General features: G+C 39.0%; 1 protein-coding gene and 1 pseudogene across 1 annotated transcript in view; one reads left to right on the top strand and one right to left on the bottom strand.

The window, feature by feature from the left end:
* The window catches only part of LOC103606017 (probable arginine--tRNA ligase, mitochondrial), a 55585-nt gene that overhangs the window by 15160 nt on the left and 19740 nt on the right, over nt 1-20685 (top strand). Inside the window, exons 3-5 of the mRNA XM_008590607.1 lie at nt 2206-2308; nt 3897-3980; nt 18446-18543. Of these exons, the coding sequence (XP_008588829.1) occupies nt 2206-2308; nt 3897-3980; nt 18446-18543 (285 nt within the window). The remainder of the gene's footprint in view (nt 1-2205; nt 2309-3896; nt 3981-18445; nt 18544-20685) is intronic.
* LOC103606021 lies at nt 11484-15698 on the bottom strand (annotated as a pseudogene).

The raw sequence follows: 20685 nt of genomic DNA, 5'->3' as shown, positions 1-20685 counted from the left end.
ACCCTTCACATAATTTCAGAATTCATGTTTTAAATATTCTTAGTTTAATAAGTTGGCATTGATCATTGTTAGTAGACTAAAGGGTGATTTATTTTCTTTGTTCTTCTGCCACTGAACTAATTGGAAATATTTCTGATTCCATTGAGATAATATAATTTTTAAAATTGAATTATATTAGCATATTATTCATTTCTAGAATAAAATTATAAATCCTACTATTTATAACTTTAAAAAAACTATCTACAGAAAATCACGTGACTTTTTTATGTTTCCTGGATGTTTGAGAGCCGTGCTATAGGTTTGTGGTCGTAGTAAACGTTTTATAAATTATCCTAGCTATGTATCAAAAAATCATAATTAAATCTGTGTTATATTCGAATTTGTATCATTTCAATTAATATTGTTATTAGGGCTGTTATTACTTACTTTTAATTTTACTTTATTTTCTTTGATTTTTAAAAATCTTTGTTTGTTGCTCCTGTCCTGTTTTGTGTTATTCCCATTTTATTAAACTAATTTCTTCAGCTTCCCAAGTATTTATTGGCACAAATACTTGACTGAACTATTAGAGTCCTTTGGTAAGAATAAATACATTCAAACCTTATATGAGTGTCCATAATTAAAGTTAATTTTTAGAAAATTGAATTGTCATGTACTCATTAGAGAATAGTCTTAGAAAAGAAACAGTAGTTTGCCAACCAAGTTCATATAGGATGTAGTACAGAAAAAATATTCCCCAGGGGTCATACTGGTACTATTTAACAGTTTTTTTTTTAATTTAACATCAGAACAAGGATTAATATTTATAATCGGAACTTGATTTCTTGACAACACTGAAGTAGGTACCATTATCATCACCATTTTACTGAGGTACAAGAGGTTAAGCAATATGCCCCAAATCACACAGACACTGACTGGTAGATGAACTTGGGTCTGCCATTAAAGCTCACATGTCTGTAGGTAAGTTTAGGTTATAAGTGTAATCCATGCTAGGCTGCTGGATGATGGATTGAGGCTTAGAAAAATTCTTAATGGTCATTATAGAGTAGGTTTTTTAATATGTTAACCAGAAGTCACAGGAATTTTTAGGCTTTTTCCTGAATTTCATGAGTTATCACTCATGGAGGTCACTTGAACCCCTCCAAAATATGTCCTTTTATGCCAATGACAAACGGACTAGACAGACAGTGGTTCAACTCACTTACTCTGCCTATAGACTCATTCTCTAGTTCCTTATTAAATATCAGAAGATGTTAGTGTGGGCAGTTATATAGATATTTGTATGTTGATTAAATTTTTTTTACACCTTGAACTATTTCAAACCTACAGAAAATTCATAGAGAATAATGTAATCAATGCTCTCATGTGGTCACTTTCTAAATTATCAAGTCCTAACTTTTTTCCAAATTTACTTCAAGTCTTTTTTACGGGGGAGGGAGACTCTTGATTTTTGTTTTTAGAAATAAAACATTACAGATATTGTTGAAGTCACTGATATATTCCATACTCTTTGATTACATTCTTTCCCCTTCTTTCTTAGAGATAACTGCTCTCCTGAAGCAAAGGTTATTTTCACTAATTGGTTGCTTTGTGTTTGTTTCTTTGTTTTTGCATTGTTTCATCACCAACCCAATGAAGAGAACAAATGGCAGTGTCTGTTTCTTTAATAAACTACTGAATGTTTAGAATAATATTTTTCTTTTTCCCATGTTGAAACTCAAATTACAACATTTTGAAAATATTTTTGCTTTGGTCATTTGGAGGTCAGTGGAGGGGCTTGAATTAGAAGCAAGCATCTGGAGTAATAGAGGAAGCACTGTAGAAGAGGTCAAAATACTTGGGATTTTTTTCTCAGTCTGCTTATTAGTCGCAGTAGGATTTTAGGAGAGAGATTTACCTTGCCCAGCATCAGCTTTCACGTCTAAAAAATAAGGTGGCTGCTCTACCTATTTCACAAAGATATTCATAAAGCTACAATTAGGTGATAGAAGAGGAAGAATTTTGTAAGATAATAAAAGATAAAAATTCTAAATAAATACAAAGTGATCTCTAATTTCCTTCCTTTTAATTTTGAAAGCATAGCACCTTCTGATAAAACTGTGTCTTTGTTGGGAACCTATAGTGATTAGTCTTTGTTACATTAGTTTTTGTTATACTATTTTTAAGTTAACAATAGCTCTTTCCCATTTCAATGTCTATTTTTAGAGAAGTAGCTGATTTTCAGCTTTCTGTGGATTCTTTATTGGAAAACAACAATGACCATTCACGACCAGATATTCAAGTTCAAGCCGAGAGATTGGCAGAGAAGGTAATTTAGCACTATTATTTTTTTTTTGAAATTATAATAAGCTTATTATTTTGAAGAAAAAAATGCTCTGCAGGCAATCTCAGCCATAATAATCAATTTAATAGTGTTGCTTTGTTCAAGGCACCTTGGAAAACATAATTTAAATTCATTTTAATCATGTACTATAAGGTTACAGTGATTTTTCAAATTAGTTATAAAGCATTCCTCTTGAGCTGACATTGTTCAATTTTTTGATTAACTACTTACAAGAGCACTGAAGTGTTAATTAAATTTACAGATTGAAGCTGGATGGACTTTTGAATTTAGGAAAACAAGCTTGATAAATTAGAGCACTGGGATGCAATTTTTAAAATGGTTTTCTGAGAAGATGAATATTAAAATATGAGAGGAAATTATTAGATATAAATAGAATTATGATTACAGAGAACTGGTGGTTAGATGAGTTAATAAACTGCTTTTATTTCTGAGTTCTCTTATGGGTTTAGTATCTAAAAGAGGAATTGAAAGGATTGTAGAGAATGACCAAATCTAAGTTGTAAGTGTGATACACTCAGAAAAAGCAAATGTTAGACAAGGCTTTCATTTTTTGTTTTAATGGTGTTATTACATGTAACACAGATGAGATGACTGGAAACTCGAGGAATTGGAACAATGAAAGTCACTATCATGGGGCCGACCCCGTGGCGCACTCAGGAGAATGCGGCGCTGGGAGCGCAGCAGTGCTCCGGCCGCAGGTTCGGATCCTATATAGGGATGGCTGGTGTGCTTACTGGCTGAGTGCGGTGTGGGCGACACCAAGCCAAGGGTTGCGATCCCCTTACTGGTCATTAAAAAAAAAAAAAAAAAAGAAAAAAAAAAGAAAGTCACTATCATGGAAAAAGACTTTTAGTTAGAAAATGAGTATGATAAAGGAGCTTTGGTAGCTGAGTAAATATTTATTTAATCACAAAATCACCCAGATTTTTATCAGGAAGTACACCAGGAGTAGAATTATTTTCATTACAATATTTAGTTCCTTTCTTTCATTTCTTGTAAGTTCTCAAAAATAAAGACTAGTGACTTTTTAGTGACAGAAATTATCTCTTCAAATTCCATAGATATATTGGGTTTTGAACATCTAGCAGGTTAAAAAGTGAAGGCATGTGCGTAGAAGGCAAACTATTTAAATTATTTACATCTTATGAGTTGGTACAAGTGCTTTAGTTTAGGCCCTGACAGAATGTCATGTTCTGTGGCTCTCATGAAAGGTGATACAAAGTGCTCATTGCATGTCAGAGTAAGTAGAGTTGAGTGTAGAGTGATGCCCTTTCTTCCCTGACAGATGGAGAACTCAAGGTGAGGAAAAGGGAAAGAGGAAGAGACAGACTTTGAATACAGAATAGCATCCTAGTCAGGAAAAAGAAAACGTGTTTACCTAAATAGAACGATGGAACTGAAGAATTTGGCTAAGGCCTGGGTCTACATATAGTGACTGTAAGAGATGACCCTCCTGCTGTGTATGTAAGCCAATTTTATAGAATTAGAACTTCATATCTTATTACACCTATTTTAAAACATACCTATTTTATGTGATTTATTTTCTTTTCAGCTAAAATGTGATACAGTGGTGAGCGAAATCAGCACTAGTCAAGGGACTGTAAATTTTAAAATAAACAGAGAACTGTTAACAAAGGTAAGAATGGCTTATATGGATCCTGCCATTGTGCTTTCACTCTCAGCTTTAGCCACATTGGTCTTCCTTCAGTTCTTAATCTCATTGTGCCTCCTCTTGCCTCAAAACTTCTGCCTGAAGTGCCACCCCAAGTTGACATTACTTATCCTTCAGGTCTGGATGTTTCCTAGACAGTGCCATTATGACCCTTTCATTTGTAGTCCTGAATAACTCTCCTTTGAAGAACCTATCATACTTGCTTTTTTATAGTCCTTTTATTTGATTAATGTCTCTTGCCCTTTAAACTCTAATTTCCATTAAGCCTTATAGCATCTATTTTTCTCACTATTGGATCTCCAGTTCTTAGCACAGTGCCTAGCATGTAGTAGGTGTTAGATAACTGTTTGTTGAATGAATAAACAAACACTGTACTGCATGCAAGAAAGGTATAGCTTAATGTCACAGTAAAGGTATATCCTAGAGCAGTGAGAACCCATAGGCTGAAAAAGGAGTATTAAATGTGCCCGTGCTGTACATTATAATTTTGATGATAATTTTTGTTTGCTGAAAGCCTAATTTCTTCTACATTTGGCTTCATTATTTTCAGGCCTTAGACATTGGTCATTTGCATATCTAATGAATTTTTTAGATCACATCAAGGAAAAAAATTCAACCCTTCTTAGTACCTGCCTTGGGTTAAATGTCCCCCCAAAACTTAATCCCCACTGTAACTGTCAAGGGTGGGAAATCCTATTATGGTAGTTGAAAGGTAGGGTCTTGAAGAGATGATTAGATTGTAGGATCATGCTATAATGAATGGATTAATAATGGTGGTCAGGCTCATGGTTCTAAGAGTTTTAAAAGAAGAGCACATGAGAGGTTAGTGTCTCTCTGCTCTGCTATTTCTGCCATGGGAGACCCCTGGGTCACTGTCACCACCACTGAAGTCCTTACCAGATGTGTTCCCTGGATATTGGACTTCCCACCCTCTGAAACTGTAAGCAATAAATTTCATTTTCTTTATAGGTCACCCAGTTCCAGGTATTTTGTTATGAGCAACAGAAATGGACTAATACAGAAAATTGGTATCAGGAGTGGGGTGTTGCTTGTAATAAATAATTGAAAATGTGGAAACAGCTTTGGAACTGGGTGTTGAGGAGAGGTTGGAAGAATTTGAAGGAACAGGCTAGAAAAAGCCTAGATGCTGGTGAAAGTTTAGAAGACCAGAAAACCAGAGAAAGTTTGGAATGTTTCAGAGACTGGTTAGATGGTGGTGACCAGAATGCTGATAGAAATATGGACAGTAAAGGCCATTATGAGAACATCTCAGATGAAAATGAAAAGGGACTTATTGGAAACTGGGGCAAAGATCACCCTTGCTATGAACTGGCAAGGAAATTGGCTGCATTGTGTCCATGTTCTAGGACTTTGAGGAAGTTGGAAATTAAAAGTTGTGAAACAGTGTTTGGCAAAAGAAATTTCTAAGCAGCAAAACATTCAGCAAGCTGCAAAGCTACTTGTAATGCCTGAGTTGAGTTATGGCATCAAAGGCATAATTCCTGGGTCCCAACTATCCACCTGGCATCCAGGGTGATAGGGAGCCCGAGACAGAGGCTACAAAGATAATGCCTAAAGGATGTTTTGTTCTCTCCCAGCATGGACAGGAGGCAGAGCTGAAACGGGGAGTGATGAGACCATATTTGGTATTGTCTTGCAGCTGTTGGTCTATGCGCTGTGGACATATATATCCCCAGGCCACACTATGGCCACCTGTCTAGACCCCAGAACTTAGAGACTTAAAACCAAAGACAAGCTAACAACAAGGTGTGTGTAATGCTTGGGGGAAACCCAGCAGCCAGTTCTCTCACAGCTTTTAGTTCATAAACAAATTAAGCAAATATCAAACATATCAGAAAAGCAAAAATTTTATGACCTTAAAACATCAGACAGTATAAATTTGTTTTGCCCAATAGACAAAGCTAGACAAAAATCTAGATTAAATTCTGAAAACACTTTTATTTTACCAACAATTTAAAAAATTATTTTCTTTTTTTTTTTAAAGAAAACATAATTTTACTAATGTTAATTTTTACATTCTAGGATGATGTTGCAGAGCAGTTGGGAGGGAAGGGGAGAAGGGAAATGGGAAGGAAATGGGATGGAAGAGGGAGGAAGGAGGAGGAGTGGGATTGAGGCCTGTGGCACCCCCCTCATTCCCACAGAGGATTCCAGGGTGGCTTGATCATTGCTGGGCTGTGTGCAGATGTCAGGGGTTGTAGCAAAAGCCCTTGCCCCCTACCATCCCAGCTCAGGAACCTGAGGCCCTTCTTGCTGCAGCCTGGTGGTCATCGCTGGGCTGGTTGCACATGTCAGAGGGGTGTGGGCGAGGTCCTCAGCCCCCCATCACCCCAGCTGGGAGAGCCTGGGGTGCGTCCTGCAGCGGCTCGGTGGTCACTGCTGGCTGGCTGCTGGTGGGGGGGGGGGGGGGTTGAGGCCCTTGGCCCCCTCCCTTGGGATTCGTTGCAGGTGTCAGAGAGCATTGCTGAGGCCCCCCGGCCCTCCCCCCTTTCTGGCTTGGTAGCCCAGGGAACTTCTGGTCCTTCTAGGTGTTATAGGTGTTCTTTGGTGAAATGAGACCTTTGCCACTAAATATGAAACTTTTTCTCTGGTTGCAGGTACTTTGTTTTTTCTTTTGGTTCTGTGTGGGATTATTTGTTATTCCCACCACTTAAACTCTGTGCTGGAACTAATTTGTTGTCCTTTGCTTTCTTCTAAATGCGGGAACTTCCTGTTGCGACCAGTACTTGAGCTGTGTGGTTGAGCTAAATTGCTGCTATGCTGCTGATTCCCTGGGGAAAGCTTTTTGTGCAGCTCAGGTTTTAATGGTTGACTGTATAGGTACTTCTGGCTCTTGAGAAATCCAGTGCACCTGTTGTGTAGAAACTCTGGTAAGGGCCTGAGTCTTTTCATCAAACTGCACCCCATGCAATTCTATATTCCTGACTGTTCTCCTCTGAGTGGTCCTTCACTGATTGGGGTGCAGATTAGCTGTCCTTGCTGTGCCCCAGTAATTTCCTGGTGGGCCCGTCTCCCCCACTGCCCATGCTGCAAATACTTCCCATGGGATGGGCCATGTGCCAGTCCCTTGTGATGACTCACTGGTCTCTGAGGGGCTCCTTTTTTTCAGTTGTTATGGCTCCTTGCTCCTATGTGGGTCCATGGGAACCCTATTGGTGGTCTTGTTGGCCTGGGTGCCATCAAGGCCCTCTTCTCCCCTGCTGCCTCCAAGGAACTTCATCCAAAGGGCACAGCTGCAGTTTTTACCAGCTCCTTCTCCATGTACTCAGCAGCTCCAGCCTGGAAACGGCCAGGGCTCGAAATGGTCAGAGCGGTTTTTTCTTTCTCTCATTGTGGCTTCCCCTGCCTTCATGCACTGTGTAGGTCTCTCCTCCTCTTCCCTCTGAGCTCTAGCAGCCACAGCTTGGCTGTCATTGCTTTTTTATAGTTGTAAATTGGCTGATTTGTGAGAGAGTGACGCTGGGGACCGTCTATTCTGCCATCTTGACTGGAAGTCTCAAAAATTATTTTCATTTATTAAAGTCACATGAACTTGAAATTTATCCAGGCTTATCCACTCAAGCATCCATTATTTATAAACCAATTTGTTACCTTGTAGACAGTATACTAACATATGTATAGACAAACATGTGGACACAACATACAGCTTACATATGTATACATGCATACATAGAAAACATGGAAACAAGTAAATATACAATAAAAAACTCACTAATTTAAAAAGGACAATTAAGTTCAAATCTTATCTGTAAGCCCTCACCATGTTTTAGAGAAAGCAGGGTAGCACACTTACATCTCAAAGCACAGAGAAAGAATGCAAGCCTTTTCAAGGAGTTTGAGTGCGTCAGAGGAGACAGAGAAAGATTAAAAAATAAATGTCAAGACAAAATAAAATCATAAAAATTTACCATAGGATTTCAGGAGATACACAGATGAGCCTACAAGAAAATTCAGAAGTCTGTTCAAAATAACCAGTTGAATGTCAGAAAATCCTATTTTGTAGACCATCTAGTTAGGTTGTTTTTAATATAGTTTTTGTTCCTTCACTGGGTTACTGAGCTGAATGCTGAGCCAGTAGTGCCAAAGCCATGCAACTCTTGGGATTCCGAGAGGAAGGCAGACCCAAAAGGAGGTCAGTTGGTGCGCCATTGCTGTGTTTCTCATGAGGCCTCAGAGTCTTTGGTGAAAATGCCGAGAGAAGCACAGAGAGTGTATTAGTCCATTTCCATTGCTTATAACAAAATACCTGGAACTGGGTAGTTTGTAAGAAAATGTAATTTATTGTTTACTATTTCAGAGGCTGGGAAGTCCAAAGTCCAGGGAACAAACCTGGTGAGGGTCTTATTTGGTGGTGGCTTTATAGCAATGCAGAAAATGGCAAAGCAGAGAGAGAGACTAATCTCCTCATTCGCTCTCTTTTTAAAGCCACCAGAACCACTCCCATTATTCTGAGAATGGAGCAATCCATTCATGAGGGTGCAGTCCTCACAATCCAATCACCTCCCCAAAGCTCCAACTTTCAACTACCAAAATAGGATTTCCCACTCTCTTACCGCTTTCACAGTGAGGACCAAGCCTCTAACGCAATAAACTGGGTGTATGTGTGTGGGGGGGGGGAGGGAATAATTCAATCAATATAGAGGGAGTGCATAGTTAATAGAGGTTTAAGAAGAAAGAGCATTCAATCGACTAAATAGTTCCTATGGAGAGAAGCTAAAATCCACAGAAATAGGTGACTAAAAGGAAATATAGTCAAACAAAACCAAAGAGATGCAAAGGAACCATCTCAGGAAATAGAGCCAGTCAGTGTGCTGGCTGCAAATGAGCCCATTCATTGAGCTCAGAGTTAAGTTAAACAGAACAAAAAGTTCCTAACACATCATAAACTAAAATTTCAAATCAAAAGCAAATATGACAAACAATTTAAAATTTTGTGATGGGTCTAAAATTTGTTTCAAATACAGTCTGCTCAAATGCTGTTAGCTAGTTTTCTGGATATTAACATTTCATAGGAATTCACATCTCCAAGGGATAAGTTCAAACCAGGAATAGAACTTGGGCAGTGTTGGTGAAAGCACTAAATCCTAGCCATTAGATCACAGAGCCAAGAAAGTTTTTAAGGCTAGTTGTTAATCTTTTTATAGGTACCAATAAGACAGCTGTTTAAGACCGGAGCTTTCTAAAAAGGTGTCTTTTGAACGCAGCTAATTCAAAGGATCCATGATCTGGCCAGAGACAATTCTGGATCCTCACCAGTCGTGCACCCAATTTCAATAGGAACTCAGTCTGACAAAGACCAGGAGGTAGTTTTCAGGCTTAGAGAGGGCATAGAAGAAGTACCCCCATGACCCCCCAAAATTAACTCCTAAATATAGGCAAAGATAGCAAAAAGACTCTTGTCACAGGCAGTTAGGACAAAGTCTTTGGTCCCCCACAGAACGTGGGGCGACTCCAGTCACAGACCTGCTAATCTGTGACCCCGGAGAGGCGATACTGGGAAGGGAGTTTCCCAGCACAACAAGGCAACAAGGATGAGACAGTAAAGGCCTTATGTACTGGGCTTTTTATGACAAACTTCCCTGAGAGCTTGACATTTTCAAAACTTCCTAGTTAATTTAAATTGGCCACCAAACATGACCCAAAAGCCATGTTTCCCAAATTGTGGAGACCAAGAGAGAAAGAGCTCCCACTTGGCTATAAGTCAAGCTTCAGGACATAAATAAGATGAGAGGGTAACCATTATATAATTCTTCTCTTAAAGACAAATGACATAGAAAGGCAAAGGAAAAAGCAGATACCAGAGTTGCTACACCAAAGACTAGTCAGAAAAATCCTTTTCTCCCATCAATCAAAAAGAGACAGTGATCTTTATTGTCACCACTCGACTGGATTGCACAGACAGAGAGCAGAAGTCTGGTAAGAAAGTCTTAACCTATTCTGCCGACTTTCAGACTTTGGTCTCTTCCATCCGCAGCTCCAGAAGGGCAGGGTGGCTTTTGGGATCCTGCTTACAGCACCATAATGTAGGGGCCAAAGGAAAACCTCACCCCTAAAACTTCATTAATAAAAGTCACTGACAAATTTTGATCAGTAAGAAGAAAAGGCATAACAAATTTTATTATTTAATGTGCTAGAAGGCAGCAAAGCACAGGGGAATCAGGAGAGTAATGTCCCCTGTTTCACACATATTTTTCATTTGCCAAATTCAATTTTGCATGCTACACTAAGTTTTTTTTAAAAAGACAGAAAAAGAGATACTAATTTAAATGTCTCCACTTCTGCTCATTATTTCACTAGCTGAGTTTTTGTCCATAGGCAATGGATGCATTCAAGACACATGTAGTTTCCATGAACACATGGAAAGAATGAATGATGTTAAGCACTTTTTAATTATTGGGCAAAGAATTGACCAGTCAAGTAGGTAGTGATATCTTCCTTAGAAGTCCTAGTGAAAGCCATAGAGAAATAATCAACAGAGTTAGATAAAATGATAAAAACTGTCCACAGAGAAAAGGTGATGATGATAGGCAAACAGACATTACCAGCCAGTTGGAATATTCATTAATTTGCTAACACATTCCAAATAGTGAAAACTTTGAAAGATTTCATTTCTGATTAAAAACGCTTTGTGCAACAATATTACATTACTGAGTGCAACTTACATTTAAGTATACATATTGATAAATAAATGGGCCTTTAACTTATTCATCTATTAGAATATCAGGGAACTTTAGTAGCTCACTGACATCGTGTATTTAAAAGCTTTCATCTATGTGTCCACTAATTTAATAAACCTACTACTTATTATTTGCTAGGGACTATATTACTGAGATCTAAAGATAAAATGGCTTGGATCTTGGCCTCAAGGAGCTTATGATTGAAGAGAAAAGCATTAAAAGAAATCATAGTGTAATGTGTGGTAGGTATGATAATGTGATGAATATTACAATGGAGGCACGTATAAGATGCCATCCTAGTGTAAAGAAAGGTACACATGAGTCTGTCTTGAGGAGAGAGAACATAACCTTTAATTGAGATAAAGATGAAGAATGGACCTGAGAGCCATTCCAAGCAGAGAAGACAACTTGGGCCAGAGTATAGACAGTGAAATATGGCATTGTCTGGAAATTATCAGATGTTAAGTGTGGTTTGCACACAGGATAGCATAGGGCTAGATATGAAATTAGAAATTGTGAAGGGCCTTATATTCTCTGCTTAAGAGTTTCATTTTCCCACAAATCATTATTTTCCATGTTATACCACAGGAGGCACATGTGATGATTTTTGGTAGTACACCAATGATATATGTTTTATTTTAATGATTATATATTGTTGCAAAAAATAACTAGTACCTCTAACTTGTGATTTTTATGTACCTTTTAACCAAAAAAAATATTTTTTTTAGCTTTATGATAGCCTGTTTTAATATAAACACAAGTGTTGGAATTAATCAATGTCCATTTCAGGAAGCTTCTTGTCTGAATCTGACGACATAGTTGTGTCTGTACCCTGCTCAGCAGCCTTAGAGCCTGGGTTGTCTCCTTGTCCATCCACTGTTTCATTCTGGTCTGCATTTTTTTGTTCCTCTTTTGGAAATTCCACTTTGGTTTTGGGCTTTGAAATTATAGGGCTACAAATACTTGTCAGCTCCTTAATTTTAAATTTAGCTTCAATCTCTTTTGTCTTGACAGTGGGATCCATTGTCAGACTCTGCGTGTTCTGCAGATCCAGCTTGTCGTTCATCTGCTTCATCACCTCATGCATACTTTTTTCTACTTTTATCACATCAGCAGCATCCAAATGGTCATATTTGGTCCTCCTTGTTTTTGAAAGAACTGATTACTTTCATATACCGTTGGATTTGTTTACCTAGTTCTTCAAATAATTTTGGTCTTTCTTCAGATTCATGGAACTGCATCTTAACTGGTTGACCTAGATTTTTTAAATTCAGCCAATTTATCAACATAAACTTGCTTTTGGCTGATCTTCTCCATCATATGACAAATTTTCAATGTCTTCTAGTTTCAAGGTAGAACTGGGAACAATTGTCTTCACTCATGAACTTCTCATACCCACCACTAAGCTTACCTGTCATTTCATACACTTTCTTTTACTGTATTCTTAGCATCATTCCGCTCCCTCTCCAGTTTATCCTGCATGATCGTCTTACCCTCTTTTTCACTGTACAGTTGAGCATATCTCTCTCTGCCATAACAGCTGATTCTCAACTGGCAGGTTCACAGCACTGGTCTTCACTTTTGCCTTCTTGGCTTGAGGTGGTTGGTCCATCATTTTGTCTTTCGATCCAGCTTGAGAGGTCTCCATTCTTTGGACTAAGCCTTATTTTCTGCTGGCATCTACTGTTGTTGCTTTTCACCATGTAGTTCCCCCTGGTCCACTTTCATCTTCTGTTCCTCCTTTGCATTCTGATCTGTTTCCATTGGTTCTTCATTTTCCTCAGACTTGTACACTTCCACTAGGGATGCACTGGATGCACTGAAAATGCCAAGGGCATTTACTCTAACCTTGACTTTACTTTTTTTTGTTTTTTGTTTTATTTTATTTTATTTTTTTTATTGAATCATAATTGGTTACACATATGTTTTGGGTTCAGTGTTAACATATGTTGATCATATTAATATTATTAGCATATATATTATTACAAATCATACTTATTCTTTATGCCTCTTATATAATCTCTTCCCATCCCCCTCTCTCTCCCCTCTCCCATCTCTGATAACCCTAGATTTCTTCTCTCCTTCTGAAAGAGTAACAGGCCCCATAGCAGCGGCAGCATGCCTGGATGCAGGAGGAGGGGTCGGTCCCCAGCTCTATGTCTCAGGACCCTGGGTGGACCCTGTATCAGCAGTAGCATGCCTGGTTGTGGGAGGAGGGGTCAGTCCCCAGCTCCATCTGTTTTTACATTCTAAGTTGTTGCAGAGCAGTTGGGTAAAAGGGGGAAGGAAATAGGATGGGAGAAGAGGAAGGAAAGGGGCGTGGTTGAGGCCCATGGCATCCCCCTCATTCCTGCAGGAGAGACGAGGGGCCTTCCAGTGGTAGCTTGGTTGTTGCTGGGCTGAATGCAGATGTCAGGGGTGCGTGGCTGAAGCCCTCGGCTCCCCACTACCCTGTTTCAGGAGACTAGGGGGCTTCCAGCAGTGGTTCAGTGGTTGTCACTGGGCTGGGTGTAGTTGTCGGGGGGTGTGGCCGAGGCTCTGCCCCCCCCAAATCCCCCCACCCCCAGCTTCCCAGTTTGGGAGGCCAGGGCACTTCCTGTGGCAGCTAGGTGGTCATGACTGAGCTGGTTGTGGGTGTCGGGGGGCATGGCTGAGGCTCCCAGCCCTACCCACTCTCTGGCTTGGGGGCCCAGAGGGCTTCTGGTCCTTCTAGGTTTTATAGGTGTTCTTTGGTGAAGTGAGACCTTTGCTAGTTAGTATCAAACTTTGTCTCTCATCTGTGGGTATTTTGTTTTTTCTTTCAGTTCTGTGTTGGTTTATTTGCTGTTCCCAGTACTTAAACTCTGCACTGGAACTAATTTGTTGTCCTTTGCTTGCTTCCAAAATGGGGGAACTTCCTGTTGGGACTAGCACCCCTGAGATCCAGTGCTCCTGAGTTGTGCAGAAACTCTTTTCTGGACCTGAGTCTTTTCAGCAAACTGCTCCCTCTGCAGTATTATATTCCTGACAAGCCTACCCAGAGTGGTCCTGCGCTGATTAGGTGGGAGATCAGCTGTTCTTGCTGTGCCCCAATTTCCCCCCAGTGGTCTGTCTCCCGCACCCCCCATACTCCAAACACTTCCCATGGGGCGGGCTGTGTGCTGGTCCCTTGCGATGACTCATCAGCCTCTGAGTGGCTCCTTTTTTCAGTTGTTGTGGCTCCTCACTCCTATGTGGGTCCATGGGAACGCTGTTAGTGGTCTTGCTGGCCGGCCACCAAGGCCCTCCTCTCCTCTGTTGCCTCCATGTAACTTCATAGGAAGGGCACAGCAGGGACTTTTGCCAGCTCTTGCTCCACGCATTCACCAGCTCCAGACTTTAAGCAGCTGGGGCTTGAAATGGTAGGAGTGATCCTTTCTTTCTCTCATCGTGGCTTCTCCCACCTTCATGCACTCTGTAGGTCTTTCCTCTTCCCCTGAGCTCTAGCAGCCCCAGCTTGGCTGTCATTGCTTTTTAATAGTTGTAAGTTGGTTGATTTGTGGGAGAGAGTGACGCTGGGGACTGTCTATTCTGCCACCTTGACAGGAAGCCTTGACTTTACTTTTGAACTGGATCCTGAGGAGAGTTGTAGTAGGCCTCAACAATGAAAGGTTCCTTTCTATAAAATGTGAGGACTTTAGAGAAAGGAGCAGCATGATTTTTCTGAAAAGACTCCACAGTCACTTGACCCTCTTCAGCTGGAGAATTCCATTTCAGAGATATTGGGTGTGATACTACACCAGTGATACAATATTCTCTGACTTTGAAAGCAGGCGATAAGATTGCGTACTGCAAAGCATAGCCTCAAGTGACAACTTCATCAGCGTTTAATATTGTACTAAGTTCTTTACCAAAAAATTTGCTGATCTTCTCTTTTTACTGCAGGGACTCAAGTAGTACCACCAACTATCGCCATTGCATAAGCACCTTCTTTCTTTAACTTGGCTTGTTCCAAAATACTGTGAAGTGGTGGCTCAATTCTAATTAAGAGATTATCACACATCTCCAGAAATTTACCTCTATTTATGGTTCCAGATGCATCAACATCATTCATAAAACATTCAGTGCTCTAAGGGAGGTCTGAAACATTTGCGCTCATTAATTTGCTTAGTTTCTCACAGTCCTGAGAAAGTTGTAATAATGCATGGATTTTGGACTTTATGTTTAACTTGTACTTCTTCCCAAATTCTTCACAGAAGTGATTTATTAAGACTTCATCAAATTTTTGGCCTTCCACTGGTATGTCAAATGCAGTGGTCAGAACTTAGTTTTGCTCTATTAAATGCACATACAGAAACTTGATGAGCAGAATGCCCCATGTCTACGAAAACTGCTTTTCTTGGTTTCTCTTCTAAGGCAGGAAGATCTTGCTTATAGCTTACATATGCAAGAGCAACTGCAGTAGTTTCATTCATTAATTTCAGGCAGCTGAGACCAGCATTCTCTGTTGCATCCATCACTGATGTCTTTCTGTATAGAAACAAGGAACCGAAATAACATAGTCAAAAACAGGCTTTTTAAGAACACTTTCTGCTGTCTCCTTCAGTTGGGCAAAAGCATGGCTGTCACTTGCTCAGTGGTAAAATTTTGCTCTTCCTCTGTATATGTCAATTTTATACTCGTTAATCCAGCAGGCAGTTGCACAATATAATATGCATTTTTCTGCCTCCACAAATGGATCAGAGAATGCTCATCCATGGAATCCTTTAAATCCTCGTACTGTATTTTTTGCATTGGAAAGTACATGGCTTTTAGCTGCTGCTACAATTGAACGATTCTTAGGACCAAAAGAAATACAATCTGGTGTGCAGCATTTGCTGTCCTCATTAGCCATCATCTCAGTGCCACCAGTGCGAGTCACAGTGATGTAGCAGTTCTGGAAGCCCATGTCTACGCCAGCCACCAGCATGGCACTGGCTACTGCGTGGGCTTGGGCCCAGGTTTGGCCGCTGAGACAGGACATGGACCCCGGCAGAGCTAGTGTGCAGAGAGCTGCCATGAAGGCTGGCATACTGGGGTTACTGGGGGATAAGTGGGTGTCCACGGAAGTGCCCCTAGGTGCTTGGCAAATAAATTATCTTAAGTTTAAAAAAGCAAAGGTGATATGCATATAAAGTAAAAATCGGACCAGGGTGCTCGCTTTGGCAGCACATATACTAAAGGGTTAAACCAGAAATTGGTAGAAGCTTTTAAATGATAGGGAATCATTGAAGGGTTTGAATAGAACATACACTCTATTAAGTGTGTGTGTTATGTAAGAAGATCGGTGTTATTGTTTTGTTGTGATTGTTTTTGCAGTGGTGTAGCTGACAGATGATGGTCTAAACCAGGGCAGAAAAGACAACTTTAAAGATATTTAGGAGATAGCTTGCGCAGGGCTTGGTGATTAATAGGTGATTAGTTATGGAGGTTAAGGGAAAAGGGTGAATGTTATGAACTCCTATATTTCTGAGTTGGTTAGTTGGGTGAGTGGGAGGGAAGTCCATGGAAATGGGGAGTATAGAAGGTAGAGCAAGTATATTCCCTTTGAGGTGCCTGAGAGAGGTGTTCATTCCTCAGTTGGATTATGTATCAGTCTGTAGCATGAGAGTGTGTTAGGTAAATAGTGGTTTACATCTCAGGGGATTAGTTTAAATCACCTAGAAGTGTAAAAAAGCTTAGAAGCAAGAATGGAGCAGAGGACGCAGAGTGAAGGGCAGACACTGGAAGAGGAACCTACAAAGGAAGCTGAGAGGCAAATGTCAGGAGAGAGTGGGGTGTCTGCAACCAAGGAAGGAGGATAGTTGAAAACAAAAGGGAGTAGTTACCAGCTAAGATAATGTTTGAAAAATGGTTATCCCTGGGAAAGGAGGGAGGGGACCAGAATAAGGACAGATGATCAAAGGGATTTTAGATCTTAGCCTTATCTTAAATGTTTAATTTATTTTACAAAAAAAGTATTTATAAAAGTGATGTGTTAAAATTAAGTGTTCAGTTGAGTTTATCATTTAGAATATTGATTCTGAGAACAATTTCAGTGAAATGGTAGAGCAAGAATCTAGGTAGCAGGTGGGTCAGATTATCAATGGAAGGTTTGCAAGTGGAGTATATAAGATACTCTTTTATTAAAGCTGATGTTTTTGTTTGTGCCGTAGAAATCATTGAACAAAGGATCGTTCAGTGTTAAAGAGAATTCTAACTTATTGATGTTAAGTTTTGTGTAGTCTACCATTCACTACATAAAAAAGGGATGGGAAATGAAAAAGATTTGTAGACCTTTAACTTAGAATAAAGATGGATTCCTTCTCACTAATGTTTACCTCTCCACTTGCAGTCTTCTTGTAACATATTCTTGGAGTAAGAACATTTATTGGGCCCCTAGTATGTGACAGAGACTATTTTATTTAACATCTATATATTGTATTAATCTTTTCTCTCTTTCCTACTGCACAATGTGATTGAAGCAAATATTTTCTCTGTGTCCTGTGCAAATAAATACTGTTTCTGAACTTTAGACTTTGTATATTTAACATCTATATATTGTATTAATCTTTTCTCTCTTTCCTACTGCACAATGTGATTGAAGAAAATATTTTCTCTGTGTCCTGTGCAAATAAATACTGTTTCTGAACTTTAGACTTTGTACACATTAAATGGGAAACGTTGCCCATCTTTAAGATTATAAGGCTTAAAGATAACATACAGAAACACCTAGTATTGAGTGTAACAGCCAGCAGATGCTTCTTAAATGTTATGTATTGTTTTACTGCCTGCTGTTGCCTTCTCTGCTGTTCCATTTAGTGACCATCTTAAGCAACTCTTTGATAATAAGATTCTTTACATCATAAACTACATTTTTAGGACTCAAAATGTGGCTTGTGAAGCAAAACCAATATGAGTAAATAAAAGTTTATCACAATTATTTCAAACCCTACTTTTTAAAAAAAAGCATCATCACCATTAACAAAAACTAATGAATTTTGTGAACTATACAGTAGTCCTGTGTTAATAACTAAGAATTAACCTGGAATATGTTTTGGAAGTTTTTCTTGTTTTTTTACTTGTGTGGCCAGTAAGCATTTAATTATACATTTTCATTTGTTTCCTACCATTACTTGTGATCTTTAGTATCACAAAAGCAGCAACAGCAGCAGCATGTTGTAATTAACACATTTGCTGTGGAGTGGCAAAAGTTTTTGGTACGTGACTTGATAGAATTATGATATTGGGGAAAATGACTTAACCTATCTGTGCTTTTCTTTCCTCGTTTGTATGTAAAAACAGTACTCATGTCTAAAGCTATTGAGAGGATTAGATGACTTTATACAGTCCTTAGAACCATGCCTGGTACATAGTATGCATTCAATAGATACTAGATGCTCCTACTGGTTTTGTTAATATTTCCTGTGGGACTTTTGGCAGTTACTTAGCCACACTAAGCTTCAGTTTCCTCATCTGTAAAATATATACATTATTGGTTACTGTAAGGATGAATAGGCATGATGTATAAAAGGGCACAGCATCCCCATAAATGTTAATTCATGTTACTGCTACTCTGACTAGCATTAGCAACAAGAGAGGTAGTGCTGGAGGTGGTGCTGCTCACAATGCTATAAAATTCTCAGTTCCATAAATCAGAATAAGCAGGTTAGCAGCATTGAATTCCCAGTAACAAAGTAGTTAAGAACAATGCAATTTTTTAAATCAGGAAATCCCACTCCTTTTATTTTTCAGACAGTGCTACAACAAGTACTTGAAGATGGCCCAAAATACGGAATAAAAAGTGAACTTTTCTCTGATCTTCCCCAGAAGAAGATTGTGGTCGAATTCAGGTGAGTGCCTACCCATCTTATGTAGTTATTAATTAAGCTGACTGGGCAGGTGAGTGTTTTAACATCATCGTTTGGGATCTCACTAAATTATACATGGAAAAATAGAAACCAGTGAGATTATATTATTTTATTTAAAATCAGTGAATCAATCAGTAAACCATGAGTAAAATGTCTAGTGATTGTAATGTTTTCTTTTCTTTTTTAATTAAGTATTTAACAATTACGTTTTTGGAAGAACTAGTTATTCATTTTAGTAGACTCCTAAGGCAGAGGTAATGGTTACTTACTACCATATTAAGAATTTTAACGTAATTCGAAGTAATGGTTACTACCACATTACGAATTTTAAAAGAATTTGAGAACAGAGACTTGTAGTATTTATAATATATTCTTTTTATACTACCAGAAAAAAGCCTTGAAGTTTTAATATGCCTCTAAATAGTCTTCATATAACTTTCTAATATGCTATCAGTATAATCATCTAATATTTAGAGTGTTTTGAGGTAACCAAAAAAGAAAAGGGAAGACTAAGAACTAACACTTTTATTGTACAGTTGATATTTTCATTGCACAGTTGACAGCTTGACAGCTCAAGAACATGATCAGAGATACTGTCTTTCTAAAAGCTGAAGAGTCTTAATGAACCGTTTTTCCCTTTAGAAAGATAGAAGTTGCTAGAGCCTTTTGTCTTCTTAAGCACTTATTTCTGTGGGGAGAATTTTTAAGCATTGATATGGAAAATTTTTCATTTTTACCAGCTCATTATTGTAATTTATGATAACTTAGTTATGATTAGCACCTGAATAATCAAAGACTATGTTTTATGGCTTCTGCATTTGTGCTCTCTGCCACTCACTCGTGTTCTTAGAAAAAACAGACCTGCTTAGCCTCAAACTCATCTGTTTATTTATGATAAGGACTGATTGCAAAGTAAGCTACTGCTTCTGTGGAGCAAACAGAATTATCAGTGAATCTTATACTGTCATTAAACCAAAATTAGGATATTTATTATTGGGTTTAAACATCTGTTGCATCACAAAGTCATACTCACACCAGAGTGGAACTACACTAAGACCATACCCCAAAGCTGCCTGTCTTCAGTGATCTCTTCTTCAATAAGAAGCCACTGCAAAGCTTATTACAGGGGCAAACTCCTGCCTGTGAGCAAAATCTATCACTTGTTTTTATTTGTTTGTTAGCAGCTGGCCTGTATGGGGATCTGAGCCCTTGACCTTGGTGTTATAACACCTCTCTCTAACCGACGCCACCTGTTTTTGTGAATAAAGTTTTATTAGAATGCAGCCGAGCGCATTCGTTTACATATCTACAACAGTTGAATATTATAATGGCAGTTGAGCAGAGCAGAGTTGAGTTGAATTGAGTAGTGAAGATAGAGACCAGATAGCCCAAAAGCTATCCGCTCAGTGCTGCTTCTACTTGCCTGAGGTCACTTAGGTAACTGGTCATCTGGAGACTTTACTGGGGCTAGAAATCCAAGGTGGCTCATTTACTTTTCTGGCCAGGCATATCTTTCTCTCTTTCTCTCTCTTCACATTGTCTCTCTAGTAGGGTAGCCAGAACTCTTTACAAAGGTGCTCAGGGCTCCAAAATAGTGATAGCATGTATCACTATCTTGGAACAGGCACAGCATCACTTCTGTCACACTCTTCTGATCAAAGCAAGTCACAAATAAGAGAGTTGGGATGAATCACCCAGATTCAAAGGAGAGGAAAATAGACACCAACTCTTAGTAGTAACAGTGGCAAAGGATTTTTGGTCATAATTATTTTCATTCGTGTCTTTAAGATGGTGAAGGACACATCATTTTCTTCTCCGGGGAGGCACTTCATTATCATATCGCTCTTAAACTCCTATTACCTAACCAGCAGGTAAAGGAAAATTGGTAGGGAGGCAGTATAGTATCTGTTATAATGCTTTCATCCTTGAAATAATGCCATTGTAAGTTTCTGGAAACTTGAAAATTTGCCACCAGAATTCACTTTTAACACCTTCTGCATTTCACTTTCACCATCCCTTCTCCCCAACTGAGCTCTCAAAATACCCAGACTTCAGTCTTCCTTACTCATTGATTCTCTGGCTTTTCTCCTAAGTTTGTTTCCCCATACTACTTTTTGTTTGTGC

Source organism: Galeopterus variegatus, unplaced genomic scaffold (genome assembly GCF_000696425.1).
Source record: "Galeopterus variegatus unplaced genomic scaffold, G_variegatus-3.0.2 Scaffold6228, whole genome shotgun sequence".
Lineage (NCBI taxonomy): Eukaryota > Metazoa > Chordata > Mammalia > Dermoptera > Cynocephalidae > Galeopterus > Galeopterus variegatus.
This window is presented reverse-complemented; position numbering and strand designations above follow the sequence as displayed.